Here is a 21,884-nt window from a genome sequence, read left to right as displayed (position 1 = left end):
GCCCATGAAATGAAATACTATTTAGAACAGGTTCCACAGAAGCCTGAAAAGAAATGGGTTCTCCAAAGTATGTGGCAGACGTTTGATCCCCACCCCATCCCTGGCTACTATAGAAGTCTTAAGAATTATCGGGACTTTCCACAAGTCTCTCTCTCTCTCTCTCTCTCTCTCTCTCTCTCTGGAAAAGGAGAGGATGGTTGTTAGGACAGTGGTGGAAGACCATACATGACTTAATGTATAAAAACAACAAAACATGCTGTACCTGCAACGTTCTCCAGCTTGGGGCAAATTCCTTTAGGCGTGAGAAGACGGTCTTCTTCGTCGGGCGTGACTTGGATCCCGATTTCCACCGGCTCTGACACTTTCCTGAGCTCGGAGCGTGATGATGGGGGAGGGCTGCTCTTATCCAGAGTCTTCTCGTAGCAGGAACCACCAATGCCATTGCACTGCTTCCTCTTGTGCTCTATAAAAACCAAGATGTCTCCCAGGGGGAAGTTCATCTGACACTGTCCACAGGTTAATAGGTCAGGGTCTGCTCCACCCGTCGCAAGGCCGAGCCCAACCGGGTCTCCTATCGCTAGGGTCTCATCCTCGTGGGCAATGGCGGTTTCCACATGGTCAGCCTCTGCTTTAAGTGGGTAAGCAAAAAAGAAAAAGAAAAGAGAAAGTGAGGGTCAGGGGCAAAGGAAGAAAAAAGAACTGAGGGCAATTTTTTTTATAAATTCTAATAGCCTGACTTAGAACAGGGTTATCGTAAAACCCAGAGGTTACCTTTTATAATAATAATAATAATAATAATAATAATAATAATAATAATAATAATAACTTTATACCCCACTAATAGTAATAATAATATATTTATACCCCACCCATCTGGGTTTCCCCAGCAACTCTGGGCAGCTCCCAATAGAACATTAAAAACACAATACAGCATTAAACATTAAAAACTTCCCTAAACAGGGCTGCTTTCAGATGTCTTTTAAGAGCAGGATAGTTGCTTATTTCCTTGGCATCTGATGGGATGGCATTCCACAGGGCAGGCGCCACTACCGAAAAGGCCCTTGCCTGGTTCCCTGTAACCTCACTTCTTCCAGTGAGGGAACCACCAAAAGGCCCTCAGCGCTGGATCTCAGTGTCCGGGCTGATTGATGGGGGAGGAGACACTCCTTCAAGTATACAGGACCGAGGCCATTTATATATATTTATATTCCCCACCCTTCTTGTCTCTCCTCAAATGATTTAAATACGTTTTGCAACCGAGTCTGTCTGCAGAGCAAAATAACAGGCAGGTCTGATGTGGCTTTCCTGAATGTATCTTCAAAGAATACCCATCAGTATTGTGCTAAGAACAATAACAGCCTGTTACGATAGCCTTCAGAGCCATTAACTGATTTGATCCAATGGATAGTGTCAACTGTTTCTATGGACTAATTAAGCAGCCCTATCTAAGTCAGCCTCAGTGTCTTCTTCTGCAAAATGGAACAATAACTGACCTACCTGATAGGGTTGTTGCTCTCTCTCTCTCTCTCTCTCTCTCTCTCTCACTCACTCACTCACACATACACTTGAAAAAAATGTATTAACAATAAAGGTAACATTTTGCAAGAATTGCTTCAAGAGCTTTTTTCTTAAATAGGCCTTTGTGAATAAGCCTGAGTTCTATCCTATTACTCTGTCCTATACAGTTTAGGATATCTTCATGTTCCTTCCACCCCAACCCAGACTTTGTAGGATCCTCTGCGTGCAATGGGTCTTTTGGAAGAGCTGAATATACAGGATGGGTCTTACAAATACTGTACAGTCACAAGACTCAGAAGAAATGCTTTTTGGGTTCCAGGGGCACATTTGGAAACCTAACAAACTGCTGTGGGCTCCACAAAATACCTATTTTGCAAAAGAAAAACTGGCAGTGCTCGGAACACCCTAAAAATAAACCTCCTCCTATAACAAAACAAACACAGGCAATAAAAAAGCAATCACACCCCCCAAAAAATTAAAGGAATCTCCCCCCCCCCCCAAAAAGCAACAATAAACAAAGCCCCAAATAAATTTAAAAAATAAAAATTTGCAGAAAGCAGCAGGGGAGCAAAAAGAGGAAGCTCAACGCTGCGCGCAGGGAATATAAAGCTAATAGGCTGTCAATCAGGAATAGCAACATTAAAATCTCCCCAACAACATAGAGGAGCCCAATCGCAAACGTGGCCATCTAATCTTACCCGCCCAGAAACAGAGGGATGACGTGCTAGACCCCACCGCAACACGTGCTCTCCATGAAGGAGAACACGCTTTGCAGAAAGAAGCAGGGGAGCCTTGTTGGCCAGCAACGAAGGACACCAAAATGCCCATGGGCACCATGTTGAGGACCACAGAGTTAGGCTGGAAAACCACTGGGTCCACCTGGAGCAATATTGTCTACATGCACCAGAAGAGGCTCTCGAGGATTTCAGACGGCTGTCTCTCCCAACGCTATGAGGAGATGCCAGGGATTGACCCCAAATTTGCTCTGCATGCAGGGCAAATGTTCTGTGGCTGAGCTACAGAGCTTCCACCTGAGGCGGCCTCCCTCTCTCTTAACAAACACCACAGGAGTTGGAGCATCTTGCGCTGAGGGAAGAAGGGTAAAGAGAAAACAGAAGAACTGCTTGGATGAGTTGCCAACTCTTCGCCCTCCAGCGACTGGGCTGAGGTGGCTTCTCCTTGCCCCAACCATCACCACAGGGCTACTCAGGGGCCATCTTTCCCTGAGGGGAGGAGAATTCTGCTTTTCAAAGAGTCCCCACCACACACACACACACATAGCCGTGTCGCTTGTCTCCGCAGTTTTAATACATGGTTTTACTTAATCTCTATTCTTCCAATATTTCTATGTAAACCACTTCACGAGGCGTGCCTGAAAAGTGGCCTAGAAATAAAATAAATATCATGGAAGGAAAGCTTTTGGTGTTAAAGCACGCAGCAGTTCAACAAGATAAAAAACACTTCCAGAGCACGCGGAAGGATAGGTAGAGAATGTGGATGTCAAAATGGTCACCACACGGTGGTTCCACTCCACCCTCCCTGCCAGAATGTTTATTTCAGAAATAGGGGACATGGCAATAATGTATAGATCAACATATTACGTTCAGGAGAAATTGTGATCTGTGAGGACAAACCTGAGCATTCTTTCCTTCTTTTTGGAATGAGAACTTTGGTGATGACGCAATAACACATCCATTGCTTTCTTTAAAGATTATATTGTAGTAATATTTTTAAAAAAAAAAATGCTAAGATTTTCGTGAGGAAAAATCTACCGTGTGTGCTCATCTCAATGTTACTGTACAAGACTCGTTTCGTTTGCGGCCTAAAGAGAACGACAAAGCTTTCGGACAAACAGAAAACCTTACATAAAAAAAGTTTGGGCCTTTGTGTGCTCTGTTTCCAGAATGGCCAAGAAAGATGAAGCCTCAAGAATGGCTCCCTTTCTCAATGGTGAAGAGGCAATCCCAGGGACAGAGTCTTTGCATCACGGTGGCCAGGAAAATGTCGGAAGCATTGCCCGAGGCAAGACTCCCCTACAAGGGCAAAACCAACTCAGGAAACAAGTCCCTGTCGTTTGCCAGTATGGGCAACCTACCAACATGCAGAAGGGGGGCTTCCTGGGCTGGCTTTGAGCAGGAAGAGGCTTTCAGCACACAAACCCCGCCAACCCAACGCAAGCCTGGCTGAACCACTGGGGCTACCGCCCGAATGAGCACCAAAATCGTTGTCGGCAGCTGAGCCAAAGTGGCGGTCGGCCTTATGGGAGAAAGAAGCAACATGTCTCGCACCCAAGCCAAGCCAAGGATGTGCTTCCTATTCTCCCTTCCCCATGTGTTCAACCTGGAGCAAGTGGGACCATCAGGCCACAACGCCGTTCCTCCTCTGCCCATGCTTGGCCCAAGGTGATGTGGACTTCTGTTGGTAGAGGTACACCAGAAATGCTTTTAATGTCCTGGTTGACAGAGAACTAAGGAGCCAGAACTGAGAGCCAAACCTAGGATTAAATAGGCAAAGGAGACTTTGAGTGTGTTTCCTCAGGGGTTAATTTTGCAGAGCTGTCAAGCTGTGTAGCTTCATGCAGGACTACAAAACCTAGCAGCCAGGCACGTATTCCCAGCAGTGCCCATGAGAAGATGCCAGAAGTACCTCTCAACAATTTCATCCTTGCTCACTGCAGACAGTGCATTCAAACACCGAGCTCAGCTGAGCAACACCTTCAGCACTCAGCTTGCCCACCCCTAAAGGCCAATGCTGTGCACACATCGCTGTATAATATGCTTATTATTTTATTTTTTAAAATGCCTTAGGTTACATGGTTGTTCCCATGTACAGAGACGGGAGGGCATGAGGTTCCTTGTGAATTACTGGGTTCTTGGAGGTCAGTCTTTCCACCACAGGCATACAGACACCAGGCATTCAGATTCCAGATTATAGCAGACGCCAGAATGAATTTGGCTTAATTTCCTATGGAAAATATCCAGCACTATGAATACCTTCCTACTGCTGCTTTTCAAGTACACCTTTTTCAGGTATTGCAGCACTAAAAAAGTCGTATGTCTGCTCTAACCAAACTTTCTCCCGTCGGATAGCAATTCTACCACACGCCATCCTTTCTTCCATCTTCTCTCCCCAAATACTTGCTGGTTTTATAGAATTTTAATATCAGGTCCTGGCAACCTCAAGTCTCCATTTTATTTACGTTACGTCGCTGGATTTGCATGCAACCCTGATGGCAGCTGCACCGAGCAGCAACTTTTAAAGCAGCCGGAAGGGAAATTAATAATAATAATAATAATAATAATAATAATAATAATAATAATAATGCACAGAAAAATATTGTAATTCAAAAACAAACAAACATGCACTTCAGTCCAAATGAATTTGGTCAACTTACAGGTGAAGCGTATTCATGTACGTTTGGGAGTAAGTTCAATTTCAGTGAAACCAGCTGCTAAGCAAAGCCTCTTAAATATCACAAAAATTTCTTCAAGATGCTGTAAACTGCAAGGCATTTGAGGGACAGGAATTGATTTCCAGATTCACATTCATACCATACTTTGCTTTGCCTAAAGATTCCGTAGACCCACATTTAGGCAAGTTGTCTGGAGGAAGCACAACCTTTTTCTAGACCATCAGATCATATAAAAAGAAAATGCTCCTTTACATACTGAAATGGGGCCATGAATTTGAATAATCAGGAGTTTGCGATGAACTAAGTTTGCATGAAAAACTAACGCATTCAAAGCTGCTAATTCACAGGCTGCCGCGCAACGAACTTTTTATTTTTATTTATATATATATATATATTTCCATTGCAGCCTAATTGAAAAACCACACGAAACATGGTCTTCAATCAGGCACAATTCCCATTGGCTGGCGGGGTTTTTGCTTTGAACAAAATTTTTATCATTTGGCCCGATCAATACGCAGAGAACTAACAGCATGTAAATAAAAGAGATGAGCCACTGAAGTTTTATCTGGAGATGGGAATAGTAAAGCTCTGCAGGGGGAAAAACGAACGCATGGAAATACTGGCATTGGTGATTTGCTTCCGAATTTCCTGGAGATCTAAAAGCAGCAGGACAATGCAAAACGTTTTGTCGTAATTCTGAACTGCAATCCCTGAACTGAATGGGAACTTTGCCCAAATATTTCCTGATTATTATTTTTTGTTAAAGCTGCTGCATCTTTTTTTATTTATTTAAAATAATAAGAGCAGTAGTAGTAATAATAATAATGAGAGAAGACTGCTTTATCTAACCCGGAGGCTAATTTCACAGGTTCAGCCAGAGAAATGGTTATTTGGAGGTCGAAACAAATCTTAACTTCCCTTTCTGAAAAAGATTGCTAATTGGTACATGAATCATACGTATCATAAACTGCATCACTGCCCACTAAGCACATGCATTATGTAAGAAAGAGAAGCGTATCAGAACCTGGTGCTTATTATTTTCGCAGCACTTCAAATTAGGCCTACGCTGCCACCCCTTACAGTCGACGGAGGTGTATGAACAAGAAGCAGCCTAAGGAAGAGAAGATTCACGGGCGAAAGCTTTTGAGTTTCCTCCACTTACTTGTAGCCAAATTAATCCACTAGGTAACTCTACTCTAGGCATAATGCATGGTGTGTGAAACCCATTAATTACTTTCAGCCTCCCCCCCCCCAACCCCTTCCTCTAAGTTTACTTTAAAAGCAGCCGGTAGACAATGCAACGTAATTAATTTACCAATTTATTTTATGAAAAGACTCTTTGCCATCGTGAAAATGTAATCATAACCCTGGTGCTGAGGGGGAAGTGAGTGGATTTCTGTGCGAACGGTTTGTCACAATGCAAAAGGTAATTATTTAGTGCTTCTGTTCCCTTTAATGATCTAACATTGAGCAATACTGTTTATATTGAAGAGAGCTTGCACCTTTAATTACCAATTACATATACATAATTTTAGAGCCAAAAGGGAAAGAAAGAAACGGAGGTGAGGGGGGGGGGGAATACGAGTGCTGTGAAAAGACTCCTTTAGACAACATATGCACCGTTTCTAGAAAAGAATTCCTATTAGGTGGGAGCAGAGTGTCAAAATATTAAAACACGCACGCACAAAAGGAGAGATAAAGGTAAAAGAACTGGAAGAGGCAAAGTAAGCAGCACAGCTGAACAGAGCCAAGGTATGTAAAGAAACAGAAGCTGTAGCACAGGATCCAAAAACACCTTTTGGCATTTACTATAGTCATCCTGCTCTGCTTCGAAGTTAAGATGGGCTCTTGAAATTAGAGTATTCGGGCTACGCACATTAGGCTGGTGTCGCTGTTGTTGTTTTAAACTGAGGGGAGGGGGGAGAGAGGATCATTTATTATCGTTTTGATAAAGGAGATTTTTTTTCCCCGCTCCAGGAAAAGAAGAGAGCAGGAAAACTGCAAGATTTGCTAAGCTTCCCATGACTCTGTCAATGTAGAAATTCCAAAATCTCCTTCAGTTGTCAGCAACTTGAATTGTTCACTTTTCCCCCTTTTCATTTCTCTAACTAATCGTTTAAGCACCCACAGAAGGATTATTATAATAATAAAATAAAATAAAACCTCGCACAGTTCTCCCGTTTTGCAAGATGGTCCGGGAATCGAAAGTTATTAAGCTTGCCATTTCCTACGGTTTATCTGCCCAACTTGGCATCTTGCATTACGATGGTCTCAGTAGCATTTGACCGTAATTAGTTAAGTCCGCATGTGCCCATTCATGAGAAATCTTCTCCTCTCCCTCTGCCCCCACCATCAAAGCAGTCTGCAATAGCTCTTTTTTTAAATAATAATAATAATCTGGTATCCTTTTCATTCTTTGGCAGTCTTAACATTTTAGGAAATCAGCTTTACACTCCCTGAACTAACCCCCCCCCAACCAAAGCCCTCCTGAATGATCATCATCAATTTGAAAGGAATCAAGAAAAGTGTAGTTATTTTTTTGAAGTTATTTAAATTACAATCGGAATTAAAGTAACTCATTTAAGAAGGTCAAGCTTATCAGCTAGATTGTGATATGCATTATCTGTTAACTGCAACCAATAGCCTGCTTACTCTAGAGCAGGTCTATTAACTTTGACAGGATTGCCCCAGAGTAAACAGAGCCTGGTAGGCTAGAGCTCTCCTCCACTGCTAATTAACCTGCCATAAAAAAATAAAAATATCCAAAAACATGATCAGCTATCCATGGCCAAAGGTGAGGAGAAGCTCTCTTTCGTACTTAGGTCTGAACAATGCTCTTTTCTTTCCTTCAAAAATGCTGCCCTTGCTTAGTGATGTTAACACATCCACTGTGGACATGTTAGGGGGCATGATCCACAAGATACAGCTCCCAAGACACATTCATGGGGCTGGCGCAAGAGCAGAAATTAATAGTTCGTGCCCAAAGCCAACATAGGTCCAAGCTGAACTCTACATTATGCTCAGGGGCCATAATAACATAAGGCCCCAACTGTTTCAGATTTAAGTCTAGCTTCTCCTCAGCCATGTTCCTGAATTTCAAAGGTTACAGGGGTTTGGAAAACTTTGCTCTCTCCATCATCTAGTTTGGAAAGGGATGGAGGGAGAAGAATAACTCCAGATTCTCCTTCAAACAAGAAGGGAGGGTTTGAGGCAGCTGATTTCAGCCCCAAAGAAGGAATCAAACATCTGAGCTCACTCTGCCTGAATGGGCCGTTCTCCAAAACTGTCCTCTAGGCCTAGGTCCAAGAGCCAGCTCTAGCACACATCAGTCTCAGCTAGTGCGGCCAAGGGTCAGGGATGGTGAGTCCAGCAACATCTATCTGGCTGGGCAAAGCTGATTTAATGCTTTGCTTTGGGCATGAGCAAAGAAACCCTCAGCGCTACATGAAAAACCACGTGGATTTTAACTGCCGTGGACATCAAATCGAGCTCCTGAGGACCGATTCACATATTGTTGTTGCCACCCAATCCTACAGTCAAGAGGGAGCTGTAAGCTAATCCCAGCTCCTCAACGAGAGCATACCTTACAGAATGCACATCACATTCTTATTATCTTTTTAAAATGCAATATGTGAAGTGGTCCCTTTTGAGGTCATGCGTCATTTCAAAATATCCAAATTGTATTCATGTGGCAGAAATGTAAATGAAAGGAAGGGGGTATTGGAAGAGATGGCTGTACGCTCTCTCCCCTTTCTAATCTTATCAATCCACAGCGTAGGCAAGCAAAGATGATTATTTGTTATTGTTGGGTTTTTTTAAGGAGGGGAAAGAATAGTGGATTGTATCAGGGGCCAATGTCTCGCTGCTTCCCGAGGTTCTTGCCTACACGCAGGTTCTGTACGACACCAGAAAGATGTTCGAGCCCAGAAGCCTATGGAAATAATGTTGTTGCTGCTGCCGCTGCTGCTGCTATTTATCTGCAGAGGTGCTAGCGGGTGCTACAATTGCCATGGGTACTGTAAGGTTGGTTACCATGTAAATCTCTTCACAAACCCAGATGAGCAGACTGCAGATTAACCAGATCTGACTGCATTTTGTAATGATGAACTGATGAATCATGCAGCACTTGCCAGCTGCACCCCTCTACAGGGAAATCCTAACTTCAAAGAGTCTCCCCGCTTCTGCCCCCCCGTGAGGATCTTCCAGCACTCCCAAGATCTGGGCGCAGCAGCTGGGAGAATTCTGAATATTGGTTGTGTGAAGAACATTCGGAAGCCCATTGGAGGAAGCACATTTGCCTTTAAGATGCTACCCATAAAACCATCTTTTTTAGATGGTGCTGTGTGTCCATCAGCACTTATTTCACGCGTGCACACACGCATGCAGTTTGCAAGTGAGAAGGTAACTTGGATCACTCAGCGACTGTTTTAAAGATGCCGCAGCTTAAAAGAGCAGTTGGTCAAAACATTTGCCTGCCTGCCCAACCATCCCACCTGCACCAATATTTAGCCTGCAAATCCTTTTCAAACTGAAAATTTAATTATTATAGAGATTTCATGTCTACATTTCACCAATAGCACAGCCCTGGACACTCCGGGCGGTATATAAATTCAGTAAATTATTATTATTATTAAGGAGCCAAGGTGTGTTGTTGTTGTTGTTGTTTTGCATTGATTTCCACACAAAAAATAATAAACCTAAAAGAAAGGTGATGCCCAGAGACTGACACACATGAGAAACGGACCAAACATAACTCAATTCCAATGTAGTAAAATGGTTGGCCGGGACTATTAATCACAGAGGAAGATGCCTTATACCTTGAGACCACTGGTCCATCTAAATCAGTATTGTCTACACGGACTGGCAGTGGTTTTCCAGGGTTTCAGACAGGAGACACTGCCAACTCTACCTGCAGATGCCGGGGATTAAATGTGGGGTCTTCTGCTGGTCATGGACAGAATGAAGCAGGTGTCCTGGCAGCTCCACAAAGTCCTATCAGCCTGCAAATAATGGCCCGCAGCAACCTTATAAAATAGCCAATTGCCTAATCACGGACAGAAACAGCCACGTCCGGAGGTATCTGTGGGCTATCCATTCTTTTGTCGGCTGGAAACTTTTATGTCCCGATTTGAAAGGCAGTAAGGATATAATGAATATGTAGAACATGCATGTTCGGTTTTACTTCAGCATTCTATCTTGCATTAACAACACTTGTAACTGGCAGAAATCTGATACCCAAGAGCCTCAAATGCACTATTTGACAATAAAAAAACAGTGACACCCCTGAGACGGGAAAAGGCAATTCAGCCTCCGTGGCTTTTTCCTTCTTTAAGCTTGCCACTGAAGCTGTGCCACGAAAAGTGACAACCGCTCCTGGATTTGCACGTGGCCCCAAGGAAAAGGGAGTCTGCTCTCAGTACACACCACCAACACGATTATCTGATATTGTTTTGTAAAGATGACCGGCCAGCCTTCAGGTGTTGCCAGATTCTGCTCACTGTGGAAAGCAGAGGAGCATGGAGTTCCCCCATTGAAACGTCTGCAAATGGCACGGGCGGCTGTTGAGTTTCAGCACTCCTCTGCAAACCTGCAAGCCAGACACCTTTCACGGAACTAGTCTGTTATCTTAGAAAACAAAGTTTAACCCCACCAATGTAGATGAAATGTAGGAATGTAGGGCAAAAGGCTCTGAATAACAGGAGGGGGGAACCATAGTGGTTGTAAGGCGGGGGGAGTAGGGGACGAAGTGAAAGGAGGTAAAAAATAATATGCCCAGCATGTTTCAGCACAAACCAAAAACCTTGCAGCAGAACTGAAGTCGGGTGACTTCGCAAAGGCCACTTAAAAGTGGCATGGTGCAGTGGTCACTTCCAGCCTCTGGAATGTCCAGCATGACCACTCCCCCCCCCCGATCCCGCTTCCCTAAATTTCTACCCCAAGACATACCTCTGCACTTATTTAAATCAAAGGCTACATGCATGCAATGTTAATGGAACAAAAGGTGATGTACGTTTTGCTAAATAAACTAGTGGCTCGAGGTGCAGAAAGGGGAGGAAGAAAAAAGATTTATTGCAATTGGGAGGCTAAAATGCATAGGTTCTTGTATAGACCACGAAAGCGGTAAATCTTCACAGATAAATCAGGGATTGAGATGATGTGATACAAAAGCTCCCTTTGTTCCTGCGTGAATAGATTTGTTTTAGTTAAAACTGAAATAGAAAAAGGAGAGGGGGGAGGAAATAGATACTTCAACGAGGAGTGGAGAAGTCTGCAAAGGGAATTTCTATACTTTTGGCTATACTAGAACAGGCTGCCTGAATTATAGATTCTTAGCAATGTATGAAGAAAACAAAACAAAAAACTTCCCAAATGAGGGGGGGAAATCAATGCATTTGATTTCTGCTGTGGATTGAAACCCAGATGGAACCTGAGTCAAGTTCCTTTCTCAACAAGGGGATTGTAAATCACCTTGCACGGCTCACACCCAAACTCTGAGCCATTTTTCAAGATTCACAGAAGCCAGGGTGTTCCAACACCCAGCGGATTTTGTGGGTTCATTCCAGGCTCATAAAACACACACACAAGTGGAGGAACTTTCTGTATACAATCACTCCCCATTCATTCCTCCTGCATCACGGCAAACACACACTGCCCCCAACAAGCAGCACACATCATTAGCTCCTTCATAAAAGGAAATTTATTATTTGCACTGAGACAAAGGTCTCACGAACGTAAAAAACAAAATGACTAAGGCAGGTACGACGAATGCCATACAGCGAACCGCTATGTCGCTTTTGCTAGAAAATGATTATATTCTTATAATGTCACTACCACGGTTGCTACCCACCTCCTCTGTCTCCCTCCCTGGTACATGAGTACATTGCATGAAGTGTTTGCTTCTTTCATTTACAGTATTTGCAAAAAAAAAAAAAAAAGCACATTAGACATTGTTAATATATATCCCTTGGGAAGAACAAGGAGAGGGGATTCCCTACCGTTTAAGAACCCCCTGTATAAAGACTTAGTTGGCAGTTTGCTTCTCTTTTTTTCCAAGGAATGGTGGAGCAGGGAGAATATCTAACTGATGTCGAGAGGCAACTTACTGTGAATACACAACCGCCTCCGAGGCTGATAGCCGAGGGTGGAAAGGGATTGCTTAGGGACTGCATGAGGACATTTTATGAAAGTAAATAAGCAGAGAAGGAGGAAGGTGTCACTATAACAGCCGCTGGGAGCATGGCACATTTATCAGTAATGCCCGCTCTGTGCGAACACCGGCTTCCCCTCATCTTGTTATGAAGATATATGCGGACATCTCTGCGCACTTCTCATGCGCCCATGTTCCATGTGCTTCGGTCCCAGCAAAGTCCCAGACAGGCGTAACTGGATGCAGAACAGCACTGCAAGGTTTCTCCCCGCACAAGGCCCGTCAAAATGAATGGAAGCAGCCCTAGCTCTTCATCTTTGTATCTGCACTATGACGACTATATAATAGCTTCCACGGTGGTTTTTCTAGCAAGGCTAAATTTCAAGGTATGTCTGCATGCAGCACCAAAATGTCCCCGAGGCTGCAATTCAGTGCAAACGTACCTGAGAGTAAGCCACCCCTGAATGCAATGAAACTTGCTTCTGAGTAAACATAGAGGGGAAGGTGGTCATGTATTTCTGCCCCCAACCCAACTTTATTCATCTCTTCAACTTCGTTGGGATTCAATGAGCAACAAGCAAACGATGAGTTGGAATATTATTTCAGCAAAAGAAAGCAGTTTGAAGACAGCAACCATCTTCATAAGAGATGCTTTAAATTGTGCCAAATGTCAGATTAAGTTCTTTGATTAAGAACTGCTGGCCTTGATTCTTAGCATTTCAAAAATGCGAAAAGTTTCAAAGTTCTGGGAGTGAAGCGAGTTGTTACTGGCAAAGTTGGAGGGGGCTATTTTGTTTATTTTACAATAAAAGGTGAGGGGAAAGGGGGAGCTTCCTGATCACTTCGTTTTCCAGGTTAGTAAAAATCAGCTGCCCGCTGTCTCTATGCTTCCAACAAACAGAAAACCCTAAATGAAGGGAGGAACCTTCAGATTCATTGCAACCTCATTCTCCCCCCCCCCCCGCCCGCCCCACTCACCTCCGTCTAGTTCAGAGTGAAGGCTTTTCCTATAGTGGGTGACAGCCCTACTCTTTTGTCTGACCCAATTTATTTCTCTTTCAAGTTCAAATGAAGCCCTCTCCTCTGTCAGCAGAGAAGAACGTCTACCCACAGACTGTGTCCTAACACGAGAAAGAAATCTGCGGAACAGGGAACAATGCCACAACCTGACAAACTTCTTCGCAAGCATTCACTCCTGGCATTCCCAGATTTCTCCCTCTTTATAACCCACTAAGCTGCGTATACATTTGACAAGGAAGCGTCCCAATGACGTTTATGTAAGCAAGGTGTGTGTGCAAGCTGGGGGGAACACTCAAAAGGGGAGCGCGCGCGCGCATTTCTACACACACCAAACGAGAGAGAAAACTTTTGTACATTCCAGGTGGGCTTCTCTTTCTTTCTGCGTGGAAAATACCTACACCGTTGTTCCAAGAGAGGCAGAGCAATTAAAAGTAAGGCAACTTGCTCAGGTGGATTTTCTGACCTTCAGAGCCACAAATAAAATCAGGCATCGGCCAAAGGCTATGTCCCTTCACAGCTGTACACAACGTAACAGCTGCACATAACCTTTATTACATAAACGTTCATAACTATTCGGATCTCTCGCTGCACACTGAAATGCTTTTGCATGTGGCAGGAAAACGCATGCTATGTGTGATACCGATTTTCGCAAGAATACCCTGCGCTGCTACACGGGTCTTTGAAGCATCTGGTTCCATTAGGCATTCAATATTATGAACTATATGCATATGTATTATTCTGTTAACTAGTCTCCTGTTGAATTTGTGCACACACGCATTCATTCACAGAGGAGAGGCATGATCCGTCTGAACTAGTACACATTGCCTCCCCCTTTTGAATGCATAGCTTCTTTGCAGGATTTCCTCAAAGATTTCGTTCAACCGGCCCTTTATCAATCCCATTCACGATACTCATATTTATCAGTCCCACGGTAATAATGTCTTGAGGCTCAAGTGTGTGTGCAACACCTAAACGTACCCATAAGATTTAATCACAGCACGCATGTGCATTTTAATACTTGTGCAGAAGCCTCCCCTTTGCTCTCGGCTAGTCAAACAACTCAAAAACTGGGAAGGCGAAAAGATGAGGAGTTGACAGTGAAAGACACCGTTAAAAACTAATTTTAATTAAAAGACATCTATCTTGCTGGAGCTGCTTAATCAGTCATAATTTGCTTAGAAAATAGATTTATCTAACTTGCAATCTTTCTCATCTTGTACCATATAGATCTCGGCATGAAAATCAATACCACAACTTTACACCTAAAACATTTTGCAGCAATGGGAACCGGCTCACTTGTGCCTTTTTACATTTCCTCGCCTCCTCCACGGGTGCTGGGAAACCCAAATTTCTCCAAAAGACAGGCTACGAGCGCCCCCTAGCCGTCGAGGCAAGCCACTGAGCGCCAACCAGCCACAAATGTGACTTGCAATTCAGCTGAAAAGCTAGCAAAGTTTATTTTGGAAAGTACTTTGTATCAACAAACAAGAGTGTGCAGGGCGATCTAGACAGGAAATGTAAAGTGAAAAGAAAAGCCTTGCGCTCGATGTGCTAAACCAATAGATCAAGCTCCAGGCACACTGAGCTCTGATAAAGGAGGCAGAATAGGTGCCAACGGGAACCAGTGGCATCTTTTGGCCTCTTCCCCACCTGGACCACAATCATTCAGATCATCATTTGTGTTCTGTGTACTAGAGGACTGTCTTTTGTTCAACACACACACACACGGCACAATAAATTTGATGCTAAATAAGGACACAGACATTCACTCCAATGCAAGCCTTGCTAATAAGGAACGTTGGGGAGAAAAAGATCTTCAGCCATGCTTACTAAAATGCTTCAATAAGCTTGACAAAATAGCCTCCTCTGTGTTTGCCTTCCAATGAAAAGCAAATCTGTTTCTTATTCCATCATCCATTCACAAAGCTGTTTCTTATCAAACAACTCAAAGGCAGCATGGGAAGAGTGGACAGAATGTTTGGAAGTATCCAAAACGAGAGAAGAGCCTATCCTTTTGAATTCTGCAGTTTTTAAGTTTAATGTAACATGTGCTACCTGACGATGTGCAGCTCAGACGCAGCTAATGGAGAACACAGTATTTTCAATAACTCAAGCTCGCAACACCTGCTAACAACATGCATGTGTTACAGCCCTACAGGTACGCCCAAAAAAATCCAAGCTTCCCTGCAATTTCCTTCCTGGCTAATTCTGTTAAGTTACATCTATGTGCCGTTTTCTTTGCTGTGTCTGTTAGTTTTCTTGCTCATCTTTGAACGACAGGAATTATTCCACAAAACGGAAACAGGATAATAATGGAATAAATAAATAAACGGTGTTTTCTCTTAGCTATAGGGACACAATGCAAACAGACATGGTCAAATCAGGAAGCAAATAACTTGCTGACCAGGGACTTCAAATCTGATTTTTTTAAAAAAAAATAATAATTTTAAATTGTACAGGGATTATTTTATGTTTTTCTCCTTTCAGCCACCTCCACACCACAAGAACTTTCTTCAGGAGGGTTCAACCATATATATTTTTTAATAATGAAGGTCATTTTGCTGGCAGAAGGTGACTTAAGACTCCCTTTCAACAATTCCTCCCATTCCTAAAATTCATAACTAGTGCTCACATCTCACTGTTGAAGCAGTTAAAACCTGTCGCAGATGTCCGGCCAACATTATCATCTGTCATTCAGAACAGTCCTAGAACATCTCTTGTCGGGATTTTTACATAAGAGATGTCATTTTTGTATTATACAACTTTGCTGTATTTTTCACAGCCAACCATCACTGGAGACGTACCCCAATTTGCTCATTCCATCAGCTATCCCTCTGTCAAAAACAGGGTATTGAGATATATTTGGGGTGGGGAACTTAAGTCTCAGGAATGATAGGAGCCTCTCTCAGAATTGCAAAAATACCATACTATGGCAATAAAGTCAGTTATTGTATATAATAACAAAACCCTTGCCTGATCTGAAATGAATCTGGATTGTACCCTTCCGGCTGCAAATCCTATGCTTACCTACTCAAGACTAAACCCCAATGTGCTCAGCAGTGCTTTCTTCTGAGTAAATATGAATAGGACCAGGCTGTAAATATTCCCCCAACCCACCCACCTTTCTCACGCTCACTTTCTACTTGTTTGCCATTCAGGATAGCAGTTTTTCTTTCAACACCCCACAGGGACTAAAATCTAATAAACTCCAATGAAGAGGGTTAGAATTAAACCCATTTGCCAGCCTGCTCCTCCACTTAGCACTATACCCTCAAATGCAATGCCATTTCCTTGACAAGCTGCTCCATCAAACAGCTGCGGACCTCAGAATCTGACTCCAGATTCCTTCAGCAAAAAGAGGTGCAGGTATATTTGAATGTATGTGCGGAGGGGAGTTGCCGTGCTAAGTTAATTCTTTCTTTATTTGGCCCTTCTTGTCAAACTTCTCTCTTCCAAACAGGCTCCCCTTTTAATAATGTATAACTGTTTCCTAGAAACTGGTCCAGCCACTTTCATGGTGAAACCACCTCTGTCTCTCTCTAGCTCAAACATCCAGTTGCTTTTTCCTGATTCCTGCCCCCACCCCACCCGGGCTGCCCATCGCACATCTAGGCACACCAAATACACACGATTTATGCCCATCTATCTTCTTCCCTTTTGTCTTAACCTTAGTTTAAGAGACCTCAGACAGTCCTGTTGTTAAGTCCTTTCCAGATGGGAGGATGAATAGGGGAACAGAGAAAAAGACCTGGCTATGGTTTTTCTCCACACTGTGCAGACAGATGTTTAAAGGTATCCTTCCAGTATACTTAACACCCACCTGGTACCCAATTCCAAATTACATATACTTCCCCCCCCCAAAAAAAAATCACAGTGGGGAAGTTGGTGGGAAAGAGCTGGAAATCAGGAAGAATCCCACCTGACTAACCTCACGCCAATTAAAATTTGGAACATTTGCAAACATGCCTCTTTCCTTTTCCTATTATCTCCACACAATACTGTCTGCCTTACCTTTTTCTGGCTCACATACATTACACATACGCACAATCTCAAACACGCAAAGTCCCCCATGCAAACTACAGGGGGGGGGGGGGAAATAGAGTTACATGAAATAATCTGGATCTTGTTGGTTTTTTTAAAAAAATAAAAAGGAGGGTGGATCAACAACTCCCCAATGTTACAATCCGGCTAGGTTTTCTTAATGGGGAAAAAGAAAGAGGAAAAATACAGTTTGGTCGAAAGGTGTGACAGGTTTGGTGTGTTATTTCGGGAAAATTAAAAAGTAGAAGAAAAGAAAATCCACTCTCCCCCCCCCCCATGGTTCGGCAAGCACCGTCAAACTCCCCGGTTGAAAACAGTGTTCAAAATCAACCAACGCATCTTCATTCGTGCTGTTGCAGCTGGTTAATAAAGGCTTTTTTGTTGTTGTTTTTAGAGGGGGTGGCAAGAAAGGGTTGGTTTTTTTGAGGGGGGAGAGGAGAGGAGAGGAAGGAAAAGAAGAAGAAAATAAAAGTGGGGAGAGGGGAAAAATAAAATTCGCAAGCCAAGCACCGTCCAAGGTCGAACGGCTGCATTCGCCAATCGATATAATTCCGATGTATTGTTACAAACAACAATTTTTATCAGCTGTAACAAAGGAGAGGAAAGAGAGAGAGGAGAGAGCGCTGTCACCAAAGGCTGCTGGCAGATGGCTGCTAGTCTTAGGCTTTCAAGGGGGAGGGGAGACGCCGGGCTATATATATATATATATATTTATTTAAATTTTTAAGAAATATAACATACATATTCTATTATTCTCGCTCTGCGCCCCCCCCCCACATCCTCTCCGGCTCGGCCCCCTTCCCTCTTGCTTCTTTCTCTCCCCCTCTCTCTCTCTCATACTGCGCCCCCCCCCCTCTCCGCTCGCCCGGCTCCACACGCGCAACGGCTGCTTTGCAAAAGCCAAGCGTGCAAAGGGAGCTGTTCTTTTTGGCGTTATGTTTGGGGCTGTGATTTTTCTCCTTTTTTTCTCCCTCCCTCCGCGCCACCCCCACCACCCCATTAACAGGAACAGAGGCCGATTTCCTTCCCTTGCATTATTCTTATTTTTTAATTCTGAAACTAGCCTCCAAAATAAAATAAAATAAATGATTATTATTGATCATCCAGGTCAGGAGAGCAAAATGCACATCCCTGCTGCCTGCAAACCTTCAAGGCGCAACCTTTTAGGTGTGTTGGGTTTCCACTGCATTTCAGTGTTGGAAATAGCGGAGTGGGCAGAAATAAAGAGGAGCAGAGTTTGGGTGCTTTGTTTTTGTCCTTCATTATTAGCAGGGCAGGAGATATTTGCAAAGCGAAGCTGCTACTAAGGAAGACTGTCACCACCCACCCTGGATCTGGACTCCTATACAGGCAACTCTGGGCCTGGATTCCACCACCATACACAACACCTACACCACCCGCGGCTCCTGGGAAAGGGACATCTAGTTCTAGATCGCTCCTCGCGCTTCCAGCCCTCAACACACTGCTGCCTTGGGCTGCTTTTTTGCTACTACGATGAGATCCTACCACCTCGCTCTTTTGCAAAAGTGGCGCGCCTTTTTGCAGGACTCCTTCGTCGCTTTGCAAACTGTGCGCGCGCTTCACTTTGCAATATATATATATATATATGGTGCTACTTTACTTTGCAACGTGCACACAAAATGAACCCCTTCCCTCCCACCGTAACACACCTGTCTGTCTCTCCCCCCCCCAAAAAAAAAAAAAAAACACACAGACCATTTTGCAACAAGGTTAGCACATGCATAAATGCATACAAAAGCTACCTTGCGCTTAGGGCAGGGCAGCCGGACCTTGCCCAGGGGGGAGTCGAGCAAATGGCTCTCGCCCGCCTGCCGGTCTACCTGTACACTGTCATTTCTCTCGGCCCCTTCCCCAACGCCCGGTCCTGTTATGTCTCCGGTACCAAGCCGGGCTTCCCTAACGGATGACGATGGGGCGAGATGCAGACCCCCGTCGCTAGATCTCCCCCCAACACACACACACACCCAACCTCGCCTTCCGCGCGCCGCCTCCGCCTCTCCCGGCTCCCCAGACCGGCCTCGCCGCTCCATCGCTGGCCTGCCAGGCGTCCCTTGCATGTGGTTCCCATTAAGGCTCCCCCCGCTCCAGCCCCGACTCCAGCCACCTTCCTCTTCCCGGCTGCCGCCGCTGCTGCTCTCGCGTGCTCGCCAACTTTGGACCAGCCTTTCCAACCCAGCCTCTCTTCTGAAAGTCCCTGCTGCGGATCCCCCACCCGGCCGTCTTCCCCGCCGTCCCCAGCTCGCCTCTGCCGCTCTCAGCCGGCTTCGCGGCCTCCTCCGTTACCCTGCAAACTTTACTTTCCAGAACACCTATCCTGCCGGCCCCCCGCTTCTCTCCCTCCTCGACTCCCCTCTCCCCTTCAGCCACCGTCGCCCCCCCCCGCGCCAATTCTTTGCAAACTCTCCAAGACCCTTCACTTTACGCACAACACACCCCTTCTCCAATCTTTCCTGGTCAGCTTCACACACCACGCGCACAAACGCACCCCAACTTCCCATCACTGCTCTCCTTCTCCCAACACACACACATAGAAACACCACTTTCCTTTCCGACCCGGCTCCTTTGAAAGAGTTGCAACTTACGCGTGATAATTTCCCTTTGTGATAAGTGCTGCGGGTTCCCCTGCTTGCGACGGGACATTGCCCTGGCATTTACACGGTCATCGCCCGGAGAGCTGGACTTGGGTAGGGGGGGATCGGGTTGGAGGTGGTGGTGGTGGTGGGGAGCGATCTTCTTCTTCCTCCCGGTCTTCTATTTTCTTCTTGGTACTTTTCTTCTTAAAAAAAAGAAGAAGAAGAGGGGGGAACAGTTCCACCCCCCCTTTGGAGCACTCAAGATGAGATTCTTCCTTCAATTAAAAAATCATCATCGGAAGAGTGAGGAAGCCTTGGTTTTTGTTTTCGCAAGACAACTGTTTTGTTTGGTTGTTTGGTTTTTTCCTGTTCACCGCTTCCAGGTCTTTTCTTGAACTTCAGGAGAGAAGGATGGTTTCCCACCCCCCTCACCAAGCGCTGACACTTTTTTTTTAATTTTTCCAGAGTGCTTTGGAGGCGGGGGGGAGAGAGTAAAAGAAAAACAAGAGAGCAGAGGGGGGGGAGAGAAGCAAAGTGCACTTCTTCCACCAGGAGGAATCTTTTTTTAAAAAGAAAAAAAAATGGATTACATACACACACGCTCGCACAAAAGTAGAAAAATTGGAATTTCCCCACACGCAGAGAAAAATGCAGGAAAAAAATTACCCTTGCTGGGTTAATTAGAATTCTTTCTCTCTCGCTTTCTTGTCTCTTTTTTCAAAAAAAAGAAAAAGGGGGTAGCCCAAACTGTGTCTCCGCTTTGCCAGTTCAAGTGCCACTGGGTTGGTTTTTTGTTGTTGTATAATATTAATTTTTTTTGCTTTGCTTTGCTCGCACCACTTTGCCACTGGCTTCACCCCCCCTCCTCCCCTCGCTTGGCACAGGGTCTTGCTAGGAAGGAAGCCCCCCAGTGCTTCTGGGTTAGTGCTGGCTATTACTAAGGAGATATATTGCAATGTGAAGATGGCGGAGTCCTGGTTCCCTGGGAGCGCTCTGTCTCTCTATGGCTGGGTCTGCCTCCGTACAATGGGATAAAATTCAAGTTCAAGTGCGGACGTGACGTTTAATCTGCACTAGAGACAAAAAAGACCTAGAGAGTAGGAGCACTGGGGGCGACTAGCGGTGGCTTTTTAACATTGTACCCTGCAAGAGAACAAGAAGAAGGGGGAGAAGAAGGAAAAGAGGAGGAAGGAGAGAGAGAGGGAGAGGGGGGAAAAGCCACCCTCAAACAGACTCCCAGCACACACGCGGCTCCGACTGCTTAGCCAGGGCTACGTCTGCGGAGCACGCAGCCGAAATGAAATTAAGCAGAATTTAGCCGGGAAAGGGGGAGAAAAGAGAAGCAATCAGGGGGAAAAAAGAGGGACTGAGAGTCCCTTTCTCCCAAACCATCGCCGATCAGGTTTAGGATGAGACGCAGGCAAGGTCTGGGGGGTGTTAGGTGGCGGTTGGGGGCAGATCAGGGCCCGGGCAGCCGCCTCCCCCCTCCTCCGCCCCTTGGCAAGAAGCCCAAAAGGGACGGCCGTCTCCCGGGGGAAGCGCTGGCGGGGGGGCGAGTAGGTAAGGGGGCTGGTGAAGCTCAGCAGGCTGGCGCCGGAAAGGCAGAAAAAGAGTGGGCGGTGAGAGCGGTGGGCTCGACCCGGCGAGCCAGGCGGGAGGGGGTTGAGGTGGGCGCCCCCCGGGAAGGGCGCGGGATCCATCCTGCTCTCGCTCGATCCACCTGCTCCGAGATCTCCCAGGCGGCTCGGATCTTTGCTTCGCGGAGATCCCTTCGCTGCCCCCCTTTCAACTAAGGAGCTGTCTCGCCCGCTCTCCTCTTCCCCTGCGCGCAGGCAGCCAAGCAGGCGGCGGCGGCGGCAGCGGCAGCAGCAGCCCGACTCCGCTCCAAACACCTTCGCATTTCCAACAGTTTTTACAATAACACAAATATCTGCGTGGGGGAAGAGATATTTCTCTCTCGCCCCCCCCCCTCCTCTCAATCTGAATTGCGATTGCAGAGGGAGCCACAAAGACGCGCACACTCTCCTCTTCCTCGCTCCCTCTCTCGTCGTCCCCCCTCTCTCTACCCACTTCGCGAGGGAAAGGGTCCCTGTGAAATCCCCGGGCTCGCTGCAAACTCAGCATTGACCCGAAGGAAGCCAAAACCGGGCAA

General features: G+C 45.3%; 1 protein-coding gene across 15 annotated transcripts in view; it reads right to left on the bottom strand.

Moving 5' to 3' along the window:
* The window catches only part of BCL11B (BCL11 transcription factor B), a 167,265-nt gene extending 145,605 nt beyond the window's left edge, over positions 1-21,660 (bottom strand). The window contains exons 1-2 of one of the 15 annotated variants that reach the window (XM_083517474.1): positions 19,742-21,660; positions 263-625 (exon numbers count right to left, since the gene is read on the bottom strand). In XM_083517474.1, coding sequence (XP_083373600.1) covers positions 263-625; positions 19,742-19,799 — 421 coding nt within the window. In that variant the 5' untranslated portion in view covers positions 19,800-21,660. The other 14 variants (XM_083517473.1, XM_083517469.1, XM_083517468.1 and 11 more) reach the window with 14 other exon arrangements.
* Between the last annotated feature and the right edge of the window lie 224 nt (positions 21,661-21,884).

Source organism: Podarcis liolepis (assembly GCF_965112155.1).
Source record: "Podarcis liolepis genome assembly, chromosome: 1".
In the NCBI taxonomy this organism is placed as follows: Eukaryota; Metazoa; Chordata; class Lepidosauria; order Squamata; family Lacertidae; genus Podarcis; species Podarcis liolepis.
This window is presented reverse-complemented; position numbering and strand designations above follow the sequence as displayed.